Source organism: Dicentrarchus labrax, unplaced genomic scaffold, assembly GCF_905237075.1.
Source record: "Dicentrarchus labrax unplaced genomic scaffold, dlabrax2021, whole genome shotgun sequence".
In the NCBI taxonomy this organism is placed as follows: Eukaryota; Metazoa; Chordata; class Actinopteri; family Moronidae; genus Dicentrarchus; species Dicentrarchus labrax.
The window spans coordinates 20,659,627-20,680,157 of record NW_026136708.1 but is presented as its reverse complement, the minus strand read 5'-3'; the positions used below and the strand labels follow the sequence as shown (position 1 = coordinate 20,680,157).

The 20,531-nt window shown below is 38.1% G+C and overlaps 2 protein-coding genes across 5 annotated transcripts in view; both read left to right on the top strand.

Moving 5' to 3' along the window:
- LOC127368643 (uncharacterized) overlaps positions 1-13,291 on the top strand; it is an 83,250-nt gene extending 69,959 nt beyond the window's left edge. The window contains exons 34-40 of the mRNA XM_051409685.1: positions 1,961-2,163; positions 2,336-2,378; positions 2,911-2,992; positions 9,820-9,845; positions 11,045-11,236; positions 11,591-11,790; positions 12,382-13,291. Coding sequence (XP_051265645.1) covers positions 1,961-2,163; positions 2,336-2,378; positions 2,911-2,992; positions 9,820-9,845; positions 11,045-11,236; positions 11,591-11,790; positions 12,382-12,405 — 770 coding nt within the window. The 3' untranslated portion in view covers positions 12,406-13,291. The remainder of the gene's footprint in view (positions 1-1,960; positions 2,164-2,335; positions 2,379-2,910; positions 2,993-9,819; positions 9,846-11,044; positions 11,237-11,590; positions 11,791-12,381) is intronic.
- Positions 13,292-14,441: 1,150 nt separating this feature from the next.
- Positions 14,442-20,531, top strand: part of LOC127368499 (protein starmaker) — a 15,490-nt gene continuing 9,400 nt past the window's right edge. For 3 of the 4 annotated variants that reach the window (XM_051409361.1, XM_051409362.1, XM_051409359.1), the window contains exon 1: positions 14,442-14,898. In XM_051409361.1, the coding sequence (XP_051265321.1) occupies positions 14,880-14,898 (19 nt within the window). In that variant the 5' untranslated portion in view covers positions 14,442-14,879. Of the gene's footprint in view, positions 14,899-15,971; positions 16,026-20,531 lie in introns of all 4 variants that reach the window. The other variant, XM_051409360.1, reaches the window with a different exon arrangement.

The window sequence follows — 20,531 nt, the reverse complement described above, 5'->3', positions numbered from 1 at the left end:
TAATGTGAAAGGGGTTGCTGGTAGTGATGAACCTGCAGAGAATCATCAACTCACTTTCAGTTTCTGTGTCTGTCAGCTACTTGTTTTGGCTTTCTGGCCATCAACTTTACTATTTTAGTTCACTGTCACACCTCTCATAAAGTTTTCAGCCACAGCAACAGCTCTGACAACCCTGTATATTAGATGCCCAGCACCAAACTACAGACAGGCATATAGCTACCAACTTTTCAAAAAACCTTGGAGTGAGATTTTGTCGGGGGTGACCAAAATTATACCGCGCACGCAGCCACACAAGTTGGTGGCTCAGATATCAGAGAGGCCCAAAGCTGCTGATAAGCTGCAACAACTCCGTATATGGGTCGCCAGCTCTACCGACTGAGCTAACCAGCGGGCGCCCCCAGTACACCATAGTAGTTCTTCTACTTTTCTATTGCTACTTTTACGTTTACAGTTCCTTTTGTGGTTTGACTGCTTGTAAAGCATGTAAATGTAAATATAGAAAAAAGATTCTAGACACACACACGCACGCACGCACATACACACATGGACACCGATTCAAACGTGAATGTAAATGAAACCTCTGATGTTACCTGGGCAACTCCAGCAGACCGGTGTGCGAGCAAGATGGAGTGACAGCGGGGACGGCCAATCACACAAGAAACGGCAGAGCCGATCGAGGAGCTTGTGGGCGGGTCTAAACTAAGGGAAACAGGCTTCAGCTTGAGCGGCCGTTTTCCGCTTGGTCCTAGTGCTTGACGAGTCCCTGTTTACTTTTTGCGTGAGGAATTGGATGTGTGGCGTGAGTGCGTGTGAAAACAGGCAAAAGCGTGAGAGTTGGCAGCTCTGCAGGAACAGTTATGTTGGCTCTTTCATGCTAAAATCATTTGATTTACAGCCCTCAGCCTAAACAAACCAAACAGACAAACAAAGTCACCTGAATTGAGTCAGCAGCTCAGAAGTGAACCAGCAACCACCTTTCCGGACAGATTAGTCTTTCATTATTGTTTGTGTGGCTTTAGTGTTCATGCAGCAGCTTTTAACCAGGAAGTAACACACTACATATCTATGGTTTGAAGATGTGTGCATTCATATACTGAACACCTCTACTGACACAAACATACACAAAACCTTCTGGCTTCAGAGCACATTTTAAGATGTATTTTATTTTTTTAAGATAAACTTACTTATGTAAGTAGAAGTTAGGGGATGTGTAAAATAACTTGAACTGAAACTCACACAAGATCTTTTCTTGGCAATATTTTCCTTCATCTGGGTCTGACAACTTATTAATGATTCAAACGTTCTTCTCTGTCTTTAGTGTCGGGGGGAAGGTTCTTTGTCAGCTTGGCGGGAAATACTTATGGGGCTTATCGAGACTTTGTGGCAATGCTTAAAGAAATCGGCCATACTGAGGTGAACTCTCCAGAAGAAAGTAACTACCTTCTGGCTTTCTGTCCTATCATTTCAAGAGTTGGAACGGACGTCAGTGAGGCCCTGGAGAATCTTCCAGGTAGGAAATGGCCTCATTTCACACTGATTAATCAAAGGGATACAGGGAAATTTGACCAATGAAAATAATTGTTCTAACTGGATTCATAATTCCTCTGTTTTTAGCAGTTCCCCCAAGACCACATCGGAAGTTCTTTGATATTAATGAACTTGAGTCTAAAATCTAAGTTATATTTATAGTTCCAGTTATAAATCCTGGTGATCATCATTTTGCAGTATGGTTTGGGAGTATGGTTAAGTATGGTTTAGTTCTAGGACTCTACGAAACTCCCACAGGAGTGAACGACGGACATGCACTCAACATTTTTTAAAGCAGCTCATTTCAAAATGTAATTAATTAATCAAAAAATATACACATAGCTAAACTGATCCAAACAACCAGTAGCACCTACTCTTCTCCAGTGTCATCTTATTCCTCACTCATTCGGTTGTGTTATCTCTGTGCTTACAGGTGGTAAACCAACAATTCTGGTGGTGATGCATCACACCTTCAACCCTGACCAAGTTGTAGCTGACAGCAGAAGACTGGTGGACAACCCCAATGTTGAGCTTACTGTGGACTGTCTGTTCCATGAGGGTAGAATCCTGAAGTGTAGTTGCAATAATGATGCATGGTTGGATGTCCTGAACTATCTTGGAGTTTCTGCTTTCAAGGTAATGACTAGATTTACTGATCTAATGCAATCAGATTTACACACAATCAATGCTGAGCGCACTGATATTATGATTTTAAGGGATAAGGAATCAATACTGCAGTCCACCTCTGAAATGATGCACATAATTATTAATTTGTTTGTTTGTTTCTTTCTTTCTTTCTTTCTTTTAGGAGGACTCTATCCAGCAAAAATACATAAAAAAATTGTACAATTGTAAGTGTGACTGTAATCATGAACTTCAGATCAGCACTCATGTGGCCATATGTACATTAAAATGTAGCCTATATCTTCTTGATTGGATACAGTCGGCCTTCAACCCGTCGAACCAGTCTTTCATAATGTTTAATAGTAGGTGTGTAGCAGCCTTGTAAACTGTTGGCTTGTTGGTTTGTTTACAACACACAGAGTTGATGGGAAACAGGCTGTCCAAAGAAATTAACCTGAATAATATTGGCATATCTCACGTCCTAATTGTTAGTTATAAATGGTCATAGAAGCATACCAGAGCACAGCCTGAATAATTCAGAATTTTATGGGACCAAAGGATGGAAATCAGTGTCACATTGTGTCTACTGGTGTTGTGTCCTCCAGGTTTGAAAAATAAACTTATGGACAAAACTAGGAAAATAAATCAAAGATTTTAAAGATATTTCTTTAGTTTATTTTGCATGAAGGAATAATGAAATTGGTATTATTAGTAGTAAATGATTCCAGATGACTCATTGCTTGTTTTTTTTTATTTTAGTGCTGAGGGACCATTGGAAGCTTCTTCTTGTTCTCTTATGTATACTGGTGGGACTGTTGATCATCGTGCGCATGGGATCTGGGTATGTTGTCACTTTTCCTTCTTGTTACTTATGATTTACAATATACATTTTGTCATCACAAGTCCCCCCCTCCCCACATACACACACTAAAGGTTTACTAAAGGTTCCTCTCTTTTTCTTTATCAGAATCAAGGACCAGGAAAAGGCAACTGGTGAGAAAACAAATGTACTGTTTTTATAAATTGAAGACATATTTTGTTGAGTCAAGACTGCAAAATTTCAGTGTTAAATAAAATAAACTACACTTAGTCATTACAATATAACATTTAAAGCTGCTATTACTAATATTATATTATAAATGGCTGACTGAATTTAACTGAGGGCAAAGCCAGCAGTAACTACATAAACACATACACAGACAACAACAAACAAACAATAAACCACACAGCATCCACCACGAGGGAGATAACTGTAGGATTTGTCCTGTAATTTCTCTCATTCTGGACACATTTATGTCTCAAGCTTGACTAAGCAAAATAGTAGTCCACAAATTCACTACAGAGCCACGATCAGGGTCATCACTACTGAGAGGAGACGTGATGACAGAATTGTTGTGGATCTTGATAATATGACATCTCAAATATTGGCATTGGCACACATTAGAGTAAAAGACAAATAAAAGAGGTGAGGGGAGGCACCCCAACATATCAGATCAGGTTTGTACAAAAAATAAAAATAGGCGTTCAGAAGTCTTGATGCCTTCAAGGTGTGGCATAATCATATTTAATTGAGGCCGCACCCCTGGTAGCTCTTGTGCTTCATGTTTGTTTCTGTGGCTTTATCTGTAATTTCAAGAAGTGTTCATTCATATATTGAACACCTCCACTTACACAAAAATACATTTTAAGATGCTATAATTGAATTTAAAATTCCACACATAGTAAAATTTTAAGTTGAACTTATTAACTAAAGTAGTACAGTTGTGGAAAATACCTTTTCTATTTAATGCTCAAGATCTTTTTTAAACATGATTCTCCTTCATATGGGTCTGATGATATGTGCAGAGGCTCTGAGGGAAAATTGGGTGCAACGAAGTCTCATCTAAACTGTTATTTCTCTCCTGTTTATGACAAAAAAATAAGCTTTTTCCACTTCATCACCTATTTTTTTATTACCTGTGCAACAGGTGTAAAAAGCTTTTGCCAGGTTCATTTGGGTGAAAAAATGTATTATTGTAATACTAATTTTGGCCACAAGAGGCTGAAGTGCACCACTACCAAGTTATGTAGCATTGCTGTTATGTCTTCTGTTTGGCTAGAATTGCACGTATTCCTTATTACTAGTATTTGTTAATATTTGCTTTTAGTTTGCTTTAGAAAAGCCTTTTTTCTCTCCTGGTAAAACTTTTTTCTTTATCATTAATCTGACAACATAAACACAGGAGAGGAAACAATTTAGATTAGACTTTGAGAGAATGAATCAGCAGTTTTATTTTCTTACTTACCCCTGTCCCACAAAACTATATAAAAGCTCAATGATGAAACATTCTTCTCTGTCTTCAGTGTCCTTTGAAAAGTTCTTGGAAGGGCCCCAAACTTAAAGGCATCGGCCAAACTGAGGTGGAGTCTTCTGGAGAAAGTGACTACCTTCTGGTTTTCTGTCCTGTCACGTCACAAGTTGAAGCGAACATCAGCGAGGCTCTGGAGAAACTTCCAGGTAGGAAAATCTTTTAGTCATTGTTTGCCCAATTTCACATTGATTGGTCAAAGAGGAATATCGGGGAGTTTTTGATGAATAGGCAGTTGTTTGCCAACAAGATTTTAATTTATTTATTTTTAGTATCAATACTGCTTTGAATTACTTACTTACTTAGAACCCCTCTAAATCATTAAATAGAAAATACTATGGCAAGAAATACAATCTACAGTGTAGTTTATATGTATGTAAAAAGGTGCATCAAAAAAAGATTAAAAAACATTTGGTTGTGTTATCTCTGTGCTTACAGGTGGGAAACCAACAATTCTGGTGGTGATGCATCACACCTTCAACCCTGACCAAGTTGTAGCTGAGAGCAGAAGACTGGTGAACAACCCGAACGTCTACCACACTGTGGACTGTCTGTTCCAGGAAGACAAACTCCTGATGTTTATTGATGTTGCACAGTTCGATATGCAGAAGTTTTTGGAAGGTTCCCCTTCACAGGTAAATACTAGATTTACTGATCTAATACAATGACACAATCACTGTGGAGTGCTCTGATGTTGTTATTTAGTGATATCTAGTGGTGAAGTTGCAGATTGCAACCAAGTAGGTTTGTGTGTGTGTGTGTAGGTGAAACTATGGTCTATGGTACTATGTATATTTAAATAGTTGTTGGTCTGTACGTACTGGCTGTGAAGTGATACCTTCTTAATGGGACTTTTCCAAAAGTCTTTTTAGAACAAAACTTTCCAATTCGTATTTTCTTAAAGAGCATCAGGGGAGGGACAATAACACAAAGCATGACAACTTGAAGCTTGAAGCTGCACTGCAAATACTTACCCATCAACAACTGAGCATGTAAGAATTATGGACCAAAATAGTGTGCTGTGTAAACCAGGTTTAAAACATAAATAGGACAGGACTGATGGTGAAAAGTATGAAAATAAAACTCAGATTGTAAAGAAACCTTGAATTTTCTGTCATTATCTTTTCATTAAGGAATATTTATGTCATTATTAATCTGATATGTGAACCAAATCATTTTAAGGTTGTAATATGACTCATTGCTCTGTTCTTCTTTATTGTAGGATTCTGGAACAATTGAAGGCTGATGGCTTTTGTAGCTTCTGGTATCGTGGTCAGATGGTGATCATTGGCACGGTCATTGCTTTTGAAGAGAAAAATAAATAAGAAGAAACAGCATGACAAAATCCAATGGATTACCACAAAAACATATTCAATATATATATATATATACAAATAAATATGCTTGGTTATGCATGTGTAACCATCTGAAGCAGGTGTAAAACAGGAATGATTATTATTATAGTAGTATAGTTGTGAAGGCTGAGATGTTTATGGAGCTGATCATTAATATTAATATTATATCTGTAGCACAATAGGAGAAAATGGAGGAAGAATAACAGATTGTTGTTGTGATGACCCCTCCCACTCTGGTGGTTCTGTGTATTGTTCCCTTTTGTTCTTCACAGGCGACAGAGTGGAAGGGGTGTGGCTATACAAAGAGCTACACCTGCTTGCTCCCGGATTACAAGGCTTTATAGGAGGTTGATCAGTTAGTTATCTCTCTCCTACCAGTCAGCAGGTGCTGGGTTGTTTGCTGTCTTTTGTTTGATTAATCCTTTACCTTTTTCCATACACAACACTTCACCCATATCCACACACACTCACTACACTACTGAGAACACTGATGTACATATATCTTTTATACTTTGTTTAGTATGATTATTGGTGAATTAAATATATTTTGCTTTAAACACTTTAATTATCTGTGTGGTCTCCCTTGTTTTGCACGAACTGTGAGCAGGTTCATGACAGTTGTTCATCAATATTTTAGGGGGAAATACTGGAAGAATAAAAGATCTACAGATACAGGCAAAATAAACACTGAAATCCAAGTCACTTCAAGTCTATCTTAAAACAGTAATGATATGCCCAAATGTATGTTGAAAAGGGTTTTGATTGTTACTGGCCACAAAGAAATAGAAAAATGTTTTTTATGAAACTAATGAGGGGCAAGATCCAGTCTTCATTTTGTAGATCTTAAAGTTGAACTTATGTAATGTGAGGCTTCAGCAGTCAATGGATGTATTCCACAGTCACAATGATACAAAGCTCCTCCATACACACACTCTCACACCGATGGCTATGGGAGTAATTTGGGGTTCAGTATCTGGCCTAAGAATTTTTCAACTGGACTGGGGGAGCAAGGGAATCAAACCAGGGACCCTCCAAATACTAGAAGAAGATCATGCGCAGGGCTTACAGACATGCAAATGTTGAGAGATGGTGGAGTGATGGCCTGCCACGTAGGGGTACTCTGCAAGCAGTTAGGGGCTGTGTGCCTTGCTCAAGGGCACCTCTGCAGTGCACAGGAGGTACAACTGGCACCTCTCCAACTATCCACACTCCATACTGTTTTCTGTGGTGGACGGCAACCCTCTGGTCCCTACAGACTAAGCTAATGCCCAAATATAAGACCGGATCTGAGGAACTGGCAAGGGGTTGCGTTCTCATCACTGCACCATCGACTCCTTCTGGTTGGTTGGTGTGTCTGTGTAGAGGGGGTGAAGCTTAGACTCCCTCCATCCAATATGTAAGGAAACACTCACATTTCTGTAATGTTAATCAAACACATAGTATCTGCCAGTGGCCGTGTATTCCACCAGCAGTGTTGTATAAATACAGTTACTCCCTCCTCCTGCTGTGTTCACATCTGATCTCTTGTTACACACTGACACAAACATGTCTCATCTCTGCACTTCCTCTAGTGGACAGTTTGAGAGCATGTCGTTGGCAAAAGCAAAAGTGAAAGTGCTACAGTCAGAGGGAGGAGCCGTACATATTTTCCTATCGATTGTGGAACAGATATGCCAGAGACATTGCAAAGGAATTATCAGTCTATTTCATGAGAAAACATCTTAAAAGGTTTAAATTCCTGCGAGGCTCCGAGCTGCTCACTCTCTACCATGCGTCACAGAACTGGTTGGTATTTTTTTGGTCTTTTGATGGCTTTATTTATAGACAGCTGTAGGGAGACAGTGAAGGTGGATGGAGAGAGAAGGGATGACACGCAGCAAAGGGCAGCTCTACCGACTGAGCTAACCGGCAGGCGCCCCCAATGCACAATAGTAGTTCTTCTAGTTTTCTATTGCTACTTTTACATTTATTGTTGCCTTTTTTGGTTTGAACCAGCAACCACATTTCCGGACAGAATTAGTCTTTCATTATTGTTTGTGTGGTTTTAGTGTTCATGCAGCAGCTTTTAATCAGGAAGTAACACACTAGATATCTATGGTTTGAAGATGTGTGCATTCATATACTTAACGCCTCTACTGACACAAAAATACACAAAACCTTCTGGCTTCAGAGCACATTTTAAGATGTATTTCATTTTTTTAAGATGAACTTACTTATGTAAGTAGAAGTTAGGAGATGTGTAAAATAACTTCTAATTTTAGCTGAAACTCACTCAAGATCTTTTCTTGCCAATATTTTACTTCATCTGGGTCGGACAACTTATTAATGATTCAAACGTTCTTCTCTGTCTTTAGTGTCGGGGGGAAGGTTCTTTGTCTTCTTGGCAGGAAGAACTAATGATGCTCATCTGGAGTTTGTGGCAAAGCTTAAAAGCATTGGCCTTATTGAGGTGAACTCTCCAAAAGAAAGTGACTACCTTCTGGTTTTCTGTCCTGTTGCTTCAAGAGTTGGAACGGATGTCAGTGAAGCCCTGGTGAAATGTCCAGGTAGGAAATGGCTTCATTTCACACTGATTAATCAAAGCAATACGGGGAAATTTGATCAGTTGAAAAGTTCCTTTTTTTGCTATGAAAATAATTGTTCTAACTGGATTCATAATTCCTCTGTTTTTAGCAGTCCCCCCCAAGACCACATCGGAAGTTCTTTAATATTAATGAACTTGAGTCTAAAATCTAAGTTATATTTATAGTTCCAGTTATAAATTATGAAAAAAAAAATATATCAAAAAATATACACATAGCTAAACTGATCCGTAGCACCTACTCTTCTCCAGTGTCATCTTATTCCTCACTCATTCGGTTGTGTTATCTCTGTGCTTACAGGTGGTAAACCAACAATTCTGGTGGTGATGCATCACACCTTCAACACTGACCAAGTTGTAGCTGACAGCAGGAGACTGGTGAACAACCCCAATGTTGAGCTTACTGTGGACTGTCTGTTCCATGAGGGTAAAATCCTGAAGTGTAGTCGCAATAATGATGCATGGTTGGATGTCCTGAACTATCTTGGAGTTCCTGCTTTCAAGGTAATGACTAGATTTACTGATCTAATGCAATCAGATTCACACACAATCAATGCTGAGCGCACTGATATTATGATTTTAAGGGATAAGGAATCAATACTGCAGTCCACCTCTGAAATGATGCACATAATTATTAATTTGTTTGTTTGTTTGTTTGTTTGTTTCTTAATTTCTTTCTTTCAGGACCTTATCCAGCAAAATGGCAAGAAATTGTACAATTGTAAGTGTGACTGTAATCATGAACTTCAGATCAGCACTCATGTGGCCATATGTACATTCAAATCTAGCCTATATCTTCTTGATTGGATACAGTTGGCCTTCAACCTGTTGAACCAGTCTTTCATAATGTTTAATAGTAGGTGTGTTCTTGATTGGATTGTAACACAAAACATGACAACTTGAACCTTGAAGCTGAACCGCAGATAGAAACCAGCACTGACTATATTTGGATGCACATGACATTCTTGTTTTTGCCCCACCTCCTTAAAACAGTCGGCCAAAAACCTGTTGAACCAGTCTTTCATAATGTTTAATAGTAGGTGTGTTGCATTTTTACTCTACATCCTTGTAAACTGTTGGCTAGCTGTTTTGTTTACAACACACAGGGGTTATGGTAAACAGGCAAAGTAAAGTTATTAGTAGTAAATGATTCCAGATGACTCATTGCTTGTTTTTTTTTATTTTAGTGCCGAGGGACCATTGGAAGCTTGTTTTCTTTTGTGTAGTGCTGGGACTAGTGTACATTGGGTACATAGGATCTGGGTATGTTGTCACTTATCCTCCTATTTACTTATGATTTACAATCTATATTTTGTCAACACAATTGAACTTTCCCATGTCTCGCTAAAGGTTGACTAAAGGTTCCTCTCTTTTTCTTTATCAGAATCAAGGACCAGGAAAAGGCAACTGGTGAGAAAACAAATGTACTGTTTTTATAAATAGAAGACATATTTTGTTGAGTCAAGACTGCAAAATTTCAGTGTTAAAGAAAATAAACTACACTTAGTCATTACAATATAACATTTAAAGCTGCTCTTACTAATTACTACTACTAATAATTATATTATAAATGGAGATCAACTGACGTGAAGTGATGATATAATCGTTGTGGATCTTGATAATATGATGTCTCACATATTGGCATTGGCACACATTAGAGTATAAGATAAATAAAAGAGGTGAGGGGGCGCACCCCAACATATCAGATCAGGTTTGTATAAAAATTAAAAATAGCGGTCAAAAGTCTTGATGCCTTCAAAGTGTGGCATAATCATATGTAATTGAGGGGGCACCCTGGTAGTTCATTCATATATTGAACACCTCCACTTACACAAAAATAATTTTAAAGATGCTACAATTATATTAAATTTACATACATAGTGATTTTAAGTTGAACTTATTAATGAAAGTAGTAAAGTTGTGTAAAATACCTGTTCTAATTAATGCTAAATCTAGCTCAAGATCTTTTTTAAACATGATTCTCCTTCATATGGGTCTGATGATGTATGCAGACGCTCTGAGGGAAAATTGGGTGCAACAAAGTCTGATCTAAATAGTTAATTCTCTCCTGTTTATGACAAAAAATAAGCTTTTTCCACTTCATCACCTCATTTTCACCTCAAAAAGGTTTTGCCAGGTTCATTTGGGTGAAAAAATGTGTTATTGTAATACTCATTTTGGCCACAAGAGGCTGAAGTGCACCACTATCAGTGTTTTTAACTGAACTAAAAGCATTTATGTGTTCTTCCTGGTGAGATTTATTTCTCCATGCACTCTAAACACAAGATTAATGCTGTACTATATATTGTGTGTTAGTAAGTTGTGCAGTTTTGTTTGGCTAGAAATGTATTTATTCTTTATTATTAGTATTTGTTAATATTTACTCTTAGTTTGCTTTTGCTTCAGAAGAAAAATATCCTGGAAAACTTTTTTTCACCTGGTAAAAGTTTTTAAAACTGAACTTTATTAGTATCCTGACAACATAAACACAGGAAAGAAAACAATTTAGATTACACTTTGAGAGAATCAATCACAAGTTTTATTATTATTTACCTCTTTCCCACAAAACTATATAAAATCAATAATGAAATATTCTTCTCTGTCTTCAGTGTCGTTTGAAAAGTTCTTTGTCATCTTGGCGGGAGAAACTCATCGGGCTCATCTAGCCTTCGTTGAAAAGCTTAAAGGCATCGGCCAAACTGAGGTGGAGTCTTCTGGAGAAAGTGACTACCTTCTGGTTTTCTGTCCTGTCACGTCACAAGTTGAAGCGGACATCAGCGAGGCTCTGGAGAAACTTCCAGGTAGGAAAATCCTTTCGTCATTGTTTGCCCATTTTCACATTGATTGGTCAAAGAGGAATACCAGGGAGTTTTTGATGAATAGGCAGTTGTTTGCCAACAAGATTTCCAATTTTTTTGTTATTCCACTGCCTCCAAGTGAAAACAACAATAACAAGAACAAAAATAAATTAATTGATTTTTAGAGCAGTATCAATACTGCTTTGAACTACTTACTCTACCCCTCTAAATTATTATATAGAAAATACCATGGCAAGAAATACAATCTACAATGTAGTTTATATGTATGTAAAAATGTGCATCAAAAATATAGAAAAGATTAAAAAACATTTGGTTGTGTTATCTCTGTGCTTACAGGTGGGAAACCAACAATTCTGGTGGTGATGCATCACACCTTCAACCCTGACCAAGTTGTTGCTGAAAGCAGAAGACTGGTGGACAACCCGAACGTCTACCGCACCGACTGTCTGTTACAGGAGGACAAACTCCTGAAGTGTAACGGCATTGATGTTGCACAGTTTGATATGCAGACGTTTTTGGGATTTTCCTCTTCACAGGTAAAGACTAGATTTACTGATCTAATACAATGACACAATCACTGTGGAGTGCTCTGATACTGTTATTTAGTGATATCTAGTGGTGAAGTTGCAGATTGCAACCAAGTAGGTTTGTGTGTGTAGGTGAAACCAGGGGTGGACTGGGACAATAATTCAGGCTGGGAGTTTGATATCATCCCAGGCCACCACCACCCGATTAACGCAAAACACCAAGAGTGAGTTAGGTTGGGCGCCTACTGATGTAAGAGTGTAAAATAATAAAGCAAAGGCTCCATATGCGCCCACACACAGCCTTTTCTGTGTCTTTCCCCTACAAAATAAATGTTTCTGTTGTGCTGCAATAACCTGTACTCAAATCACATAAACTGAAATTATATTCACCTGCATTATGCACATAATTTCTATTCTATTTCATTTACTTCTACACTTTTAATGGGCAGGCTTACATTTAACAGAGATTGTAAAAAAACCTTGAATTTTCTGTCATCCTCTTTTCATTAAGGAACACTGATGTCATTATTAATCTAATATGTGAGCCTGATCATTTTAAGGTTGTCATATGACTCATTGCTCTGTTTTTATTTATTTTAGGATTCTGGAACAATTGGAGGCTGATTGTAGGTTCTGGTATCGTGGTCAGATGGTGATCATTGGCACTGTCATTGCCTTTGAAGAGAAAAATAAATAAGTCTGTTTACAAGAAGATGTGTGAGGACACAACAGAATGACAAAATCCAATGGAAGTTTACTATATTACCACAAAAACACTTGGTTATGCATGTGTAACCATCTGAAGCAAGTGTAATAAAGGGATGATTATTGTTATTATTGCAGAATAGTTGTGAAGTTTTGATCATTAATATTAATATTATAACTGTTGCACAATACAGGTGGAATGGCAGAAGGATAACAGATTTGCAGATACAGGCCTTCAGCGAGAGGCTGGATGTGGAAAAGATGAAAAAATGAAGAAAAAATGTAATTCACATCAAACTCACCCAAGGATGGGTTGACATTATTTTCAAGTCAATCTTAAACCAGTTATGATATGGTTGAATGTACAATAAAAAAGTCCTGTCTGTACTTGCCCCAAATAGTCCCTTCCTAAAGAGATTAATGTAAGTGATGGGCAACAAAATCCATTCTTTTACAGTTTTTCTCTTTGTGTTACTATGCACAGTGTTTTTCTTGCTGAGCTGCATGGAGGAATGTACATAGTAGTAACACAAAGACGTATATTGTTACCAAAAACCCCAATAACCCTTGCAATGTACAATGGACATGTCAGTATTGTTTTAAGATGGACTGAACACATTGTGAGAATGTAAAGAGTTACAACAAAAGTTACTTTACAACCCCAGTAATTGTGCTTTAGAGATGCAGGTTCTGTGGCATGTACATGTTTAAATGTGAGTGTAGTATAGTAGTGACATATGCTTTGTGCTCATTGTTTTCCTTCATAAATAATGAATACAAATGAATAAAAGTGATTACGAAGTGATAGCTTGTCTCTGTTAATTTGTTGCATCACTAGCTAACAAACAAATATGACAGATTCTTATAAAAAAAGATCAAGTAAAAAATTAAGATTGATACGTTTCAGTTTCCATTTTGGCTCTACAACCTTTGGATTTGAATGTACAAAAGTTTAACTTTAAGGTCCAGCTCATCTCCAGGCCAATAGCACCCCTAAAGTGGAGAACAGTGGTGGCACGATCATGGTACATATGACAGAGTCCAGTCAGGATTGAAGGGATAGTAAATGGAGTCAAATAAAGAAAAAGAAAAAAAACTGCTCCAGAGTGACTTGGATGGATATTCAGCTTTGGGCAAGACAACAGTGAAGCATGTCAGCTGTGCAAATGTACAACACAATAAATGCCTTTTGACTAGACACTGTTCAGTGTGCTGTTATTCCCATTTATACAATCCATCAAGTCTACAAACACAAGCAAACATTTGGAGAGAGATCAGGGTGGGAGGGTGCATAAAGACTATGATGGAAGGTTTTATGCTCTAGCTTCAAGTGTGGCCATTCACAACGAGTATAAACACTTCTGCCTTTAGACAAGGTTGGATGGCATGACATATAATCTATAGTTTGTTTGAGGCCTGGAGTCCTGTTGTTTACTTGCAGTGCCACGACAACACTGTACATTTGATTCAACCTAGAGTATATTGCCTACACATGAGCCATTCTGATCTTCCCTCCCTCTCTCCACTTGATGACAGCTCTGTACTGAGCAGTGGAGGTCTGGAGGAGGGGGATTAGTTAACATGAAGGGGGGGCTGGGGCGTTAAGGTCACGCCTCTGGCCTAAAAAGGCGAAGCAGAATACCAGCGGCAGCGAGCTGCTCTAAGAATAACTCAGGGCCTGAGGCTGAGAAACATGGCATGAATGTAACAGTACCTAATTAGATTGAGAGATTTATTCAGACTAATCCAAAAAAGTTTTAAACAAATAAAGATTGATTCATAGATTTTGATTTAGATCCAACAGTTTTTTTAGAAGTATGAAATCAATATCCACACTCTAATCATGTGACTCCAGCAGCAACATTGGCTGGTAGGATAAAGTTACCTTGAAACTCTCTCTTCCCTCTTTCCCTTCCATCGTGCGCCAGTCCCCGTGGTTGATCTAATTCTGTCAGAGCTGTAAGGGGGGGGGCTGCTCTATCTACAACCCTAGCCCCAAGCAGGCAAAGGGCAAAGACAGTGACCGCCTCAATTTGGTCTCTGTCTATCTCCCCCAGCCTCGTCCACTGGAACGGAAGTCAGCTCTCTGGACCACCTCGCAATCATCTGGACCCTTGAAAAGTTTTTGACTTCTGGAACAAGAGAAGGAGAAAATGCAGATTTAAGTAATGAGAACCGAAAAAGAGTGGTAGCATTACCATTGGTGGCCAGAGGGTTTGGGGTTTTTTACGTATCTTCAGCACCAGCCATTCACGTGACGTTGCCACATTGGAATTAAACACTGGGATTTAATCGCGCGGAGGAGTTGAGGATCTACAGTAAATATTTGCCTTCATGGCAACATAATCTGCACAAGGGATTTACTGTTGGAATAGAACTTTTATTTTCTAACTATGACTGAAGCAGTTGAAGGTAAAGTATCATCACATTAAGTATAGCTAGTCAATTTCAACCTGATTTCATAATGTATAAAAGCTCTTGCGGGGCTCTGTATGTTTTGTTTTTGCACACAGTCCCTCTGATGTTGTGCTGGTGTGTAGGGGAATTTCATGATAAGAAGTATCTAAAAATATGGCGCTATCATGTATCGGCTATTTGCAATGCAGCTTTTGAACCCCTATGACATCAACAGTGCCGTATAGGTTCAGTCAGCATCAACACTGTGCATCTTGTTGCATGTAACCACATCAACTGATACTGTTGCTATACGGTGTTTCCTCTGTGCATGGATAATGAGATAGAACAAACAGGAGGGTCTGACAGAAAGCAGCTGCTGTTGCTATTAAAGCTTGTTATCTAGAGATCTCATGAAGATCACAGCTTAATTACACACCCATGACACACACACACACACACACACACACACACACACACACACCGAGTGGGCGTGTGCAGGCCCTACTTTACTGACAGCCCCACAACTCTGCACTTGTTAGACACTTTACACCTTTATGATAGGCCTTGTTTTTAACATAAGATAATTAGACAGGTCGCAGTTGGAATATAGCTTTATGTTCCAAAAATATATTTAAGTTGCCCACCTTCGACCTGACAAGAGAGCTAATCAACCAGGATAACTTAATTACACCTTAATTAGAATAACAAGATGATTGTCCTCAGTTTTGTTGTGATCACATACATACACAAGACTAAAAGTTTTTTATTATATTGAGCCTTTCTGGAGCTTTAAAACACATCTTAAGGCCTTCATCAGTGGATGTAGTTGGGAGATGACAACTGAGAACGCCATGACAACTGTACAAACTGTGAGATTATTTTGTCAACCTCGAAACAATTGTTCCCAAGCTCAAGAATTACCTTCCAAAAAAGATTTTCCAAAATAAGATGCATTTATCTAATTATGGCAGGATATCCACTTATGGTCTCATGGTTACCTCTTAATTATCTCCTTATTACAAGAAAACCAATGGTGATTATAGGCCTACCTACTTTATGCTCTTTAACTGTTGATGTTTTTCCTCTAGGATGTCTCCTCCCTCACACATGGCCATGAGAACTGACTTGGACAGACTTTAAAAGTATGAAAGCCCATTAATCTGTTAGAGATAACAACATTAATGAATATTTATCTCAGAATGTTGTGCTTAAAACATAAAAATGTGATAACCGTTTGGTGTCTAGAGGTTATAAAGTACTATCAGTTAAGTACAGATCACAAAATTTGATATTTTGAGATCACAAGATTAATTTGTTATCTCATGATAACGTTGAGATTTTTTACTAGCAAAATGCACTTGGCTTCCTTTGCAAGAAATCTCTGAATAATAAAATGTTGTGCAAAACTGTAAGTTCTAGCTTGATTCATTGATACATTAGTGCTTCTTACATTTCCATCTAAAAGTATTTATGTCAACAGCAAATTAATATACAATTTCTTGTGCTGTTTTTGTGTGTTTAAGAGTAATCATGGGAGGTCATGGGAGGTCAGTAAGGGTTCATTACAAAGCTTTTGTTATGGAAATATAAAAAAAATCAGAAAGATAGACATGGGATAGATATACTCTACCCCAATATTAAAGATGTGATGTCTGCACTTTGTATTTACGATGACCTGTAATCCATTTCCTCACACTCATTACTGATTCCTAAACTGTCTAAGTGCACAGTCTGCAGTATCGACACAAACATGCACAACACTCATGCCAGCTAGAGACATGGAAACAGTAGCTTAAATCCAGCTCCGAACCTGTTTAATAGCACCACCATGCTCAACCAGCTGGATCATAAAAAGGTCTCTGCTGCACTTCGTTCAGCTCTGCGCACTCATTAAGGAAATGTTATGACTACACTTCCTTGTATTTTGACTGAATAGGCAACCATTCGCTTCTAATGACTGCACTGAGCTGAGCTGTCATGGATACCCAGTGAGAGTAACAACAGAAATGTCGTCCACAGTGTGGAGACAGGTCAGCCATAAAAGGAGGAATCGTGCATGGATGGCTGGTCAAACCATTTAGAGCTGGGTTGGAATAAGAGGCTTCAAAGTCAAATTTACAAGTTATTAATGTTTTGATGCTCAGTAGCAATGTGCAAAAAGTACTCACTGGATGTGTACCTTTGACATCTGATCTGAAGGTTTTGCTGGAGAAGAAGCTTGCAAAGTGACTAAAATGCAAATTAGTAAATTCTGGCCATTTGGTTTTTTATATTTCTTGTAGCTGAGGAAAGGTCATAGGGTCAGTGGAAACCCCGATGGTTTTAAGATTTCAGTGATTTATTGCTGTATGATTAAATGAGCAGTTGTGGAGTGAATTTTGCCACAGTGCTGCCCAACATGACAAAACCAGGAACCACAAAACCTCTGAATCTTAAGGACTCAAGCTTTCCATACCAAAGGTTTTAGTCTGATGGCTGATGCTGGTTTTCATGAACTTGAGTGTAGAAACCTTAAAAAGAAGCAGCAGTAATAACCCCACAGGTGAGACAAAGGTTACATGTATACAAGATGGCTGAATGTGGTTTAAATCTATCCATAAAAGCCTGGTAGAGAAAGCAAGACTCTAAACAACAATACTGTGTGAGCTATTAGCCTCCACTGTGACTGGTTGTTAGACAACAGAGGACTGTGGTTATACTGGGCAGCTCCCAGTTTAGCAGGATGTATGCAGAAAGACTTCAGTGAATACCTACAGTAGGAAGTCTCCAGTCAGTCTGAGTCACAGACTGATGTCTTGTGCTACAAGTAAACTTCTTCCTTAAAAGTTAAGTTGTAGCCTTACTTAGTACAGGTTGTAAGTTAAGTCTAAACTTTTTTTTACATTATTGACGGTTATTGTTTGTTAGCATTGGCTGCCCGCATGACGTAGGTCAAATTAGATTGTGTCTGTAATTATTAAACCACCTGCTTAAAATGTTATTTTTAAAGTTTAATTTAAGTAACTCATTAACTTTTATTCTGATTACATTTAAATGTAAATGAATGTTATACAGCAACTCCTCATCCTCCATTTTACATTTTTTTAAGAGAACTATGATGTCTTAATTTAGCAATTAGTTGATACTAACAGTTGGCAAGGTGAAAATCTCACAGTGATACAAAATCCTCTGGGATCATTTTATATAGCAAATGTAATTGCAGTGTGGTCAGTAGTTTTCAAATATCTTGTTCTGGACGAGCGGAAAGACTGAAATTAGTATTATTAGGCCACACTTGTGGTGTTGGTGCTGTGTTTGAGGAGGGTGTTTGGTATTCTTTGAAAATACCCCAACTATTACTCATTTTTCAGGACTTTTAGTCACACTTTCTCATACCTATAGCAGAAATCGTACCTACAGTAGCCACTGGGAGGCTTCGTATGTGCTCACTCACTCATGTTGAAGTGACCTGTAATGACGTTAGACGGAGAGGTGTGTGTGTCTGTGTGTGTTTAGAGTGCTGCTAAGCTGTTGGAGTCAGCAGTAATGGAGTAACCTACAGTAGCTGCCAGCAGTGAGCTGAAGAGAGTCAACAGGTGGCCTGAGCTTTTCCGACACAGCCACAGTGACATTAGTAACTACACTGTACTGAGTCTATGTGACAAAACAAATACATTATCTTATATGTCACTGAAAAATAATCTAGAATGATGCAGTATTGAAAAGAAGTGTTTGCAGGTACAGTAAACTGCCTATTTTTAATCCTAAATATAACCATACAACCATATAGCTATTGTAAAGCAAATGAAACCACAACAGAGATTGCACTGGCTATAATAACAAGACTATGCAAGACTGGGTCAGCATAGAGAGTCTGTTAATAACATTGTCAGATATGTAATGTTTAACCTTCTGACCATATATGGTACTCAACACACAACCCGCTTCCCACACAGGTTCAGGTACACACTTTCTCCCCCTAAAAAGCTGAAATGAAATGTCGCTTGAAATATGGTTTAGAAAGGAAATGTAGCCAACACATGCTGAAAATGTGTGTATGTACTGAGAAAGTTATGTTAATGTGTTTGCATAATCAAAACACAAAGCTGGTTAGTTTAAACAAGAAAGAATGAAAAAAAGAAATAAGAAACTTTACTCTGCAGTATTTAATACAAACCACCTAACATAACTCTCTTTCACTACACTAGTCTAAATGCTTCTTCCAGTAGATACGGGAGACTTTCTCTCAGCTTTTGTTGCTAAAACTTGGTGGAAAGAATTAGTTCATAAAGAAACCTGCATTGCAGAAGCAAGCCAAAGTCTTTAGGGTGGTGACATGGTGTTAAAATGCAGAATTTGTGTGCTTGTAAACACTGTCGCACTATGTAATGCTCCATTTTCAATGACTGAAAAAGTTCTCTCCATGTGAAAAAGTGGTTATCTGTAGTTTGTTTCACTATGGAGGAGAATGGAGAGAACATTGTGTTCCTAGAGTAAGGGTTATACGTTTGTTAGCAGCTTTTCTCACCACAATTCAAGCAACTACTTTGCATTTAGAAATCGCAAGACTACCTCCACGCAGTGAGCCAAACAGACACCCAATTAAAGGTGAAAACTGGAGTGGGCATGTAAGACTTTTACTGGAGACAATTATGACGTGAAAATGAAAACTGTAGCAGTCAAATTAGTAACAGTGTTCTTTATGCCAGTAAGAAAAATCATGTAATCAGTCAAATCTTCATATCATTGTTATCATTTTTAGGTAATCTCAACATTCTCACAAAAAAGAAAACATGACAAATACACTATGCTACTACTTCAACTTTTGGAGGTTATAGTTTGTGGTGCCATTGAACTGTATTGTGCAGAGGTTGATAATATTTAGCCTGCCCTTATTAATATGGATCTAGTGAACAAAATAACAGCTATTAGGAAACCACAAGTTTACAGGACAGCTGCTTTAAAACTCACCATAAATATTAAAGATTCAGTTAAACATTGAACGTTATAGCCTCCATGAAAATAGGATTTATACTGTTGGACCAGTCTCCTTTAATTTTAGCTGCGTGGAACTGCCAACTTACAACCATGATCTTTTCATACAGTTACTACCTCTACTGCTGCTACTACAACTACTATCACTACTAATACTAATGTTAAAGGGAAGGTTCACCCCAAAAACCCAAATCTATATGTTTACTCTTACCTGTAGTACTATTTATCCATCTAGATCATTTTGCTGTAAGATGCTGACTTTTGGAGATATCGTCCGTAAAGATGTCTGCCTTTTTTTAATATTATGGAACCAGATGGCACTCGGCTGGTGGTGAAATTAGCACCAGCCACCAGCCAAAAGAGACTGCTAGATTAGATTTGAGACTCAAAATAATGATTCACTATTGAGTTGTTGATTACTCTGAAGATTTATCAGGCTGGTAGATATTCAACTTTTAAAAAGTTAGTTTCCCACCCTGTAGCTAACGTCCGGCTATGGTTTGTCGGTGTAGTTTTATAGAAAGAAAATCCTACATGAACCTGCTCACCACAAGATTATCTTGAATCTGTATTACAGCTGCCCTATCTCACAATGTTAAGGAAAGTGAACAATGTGATTCGGACACGCTCCAAAATTGAATGGGTTCTTCCTTGGCCCATGCTACACCAATCTA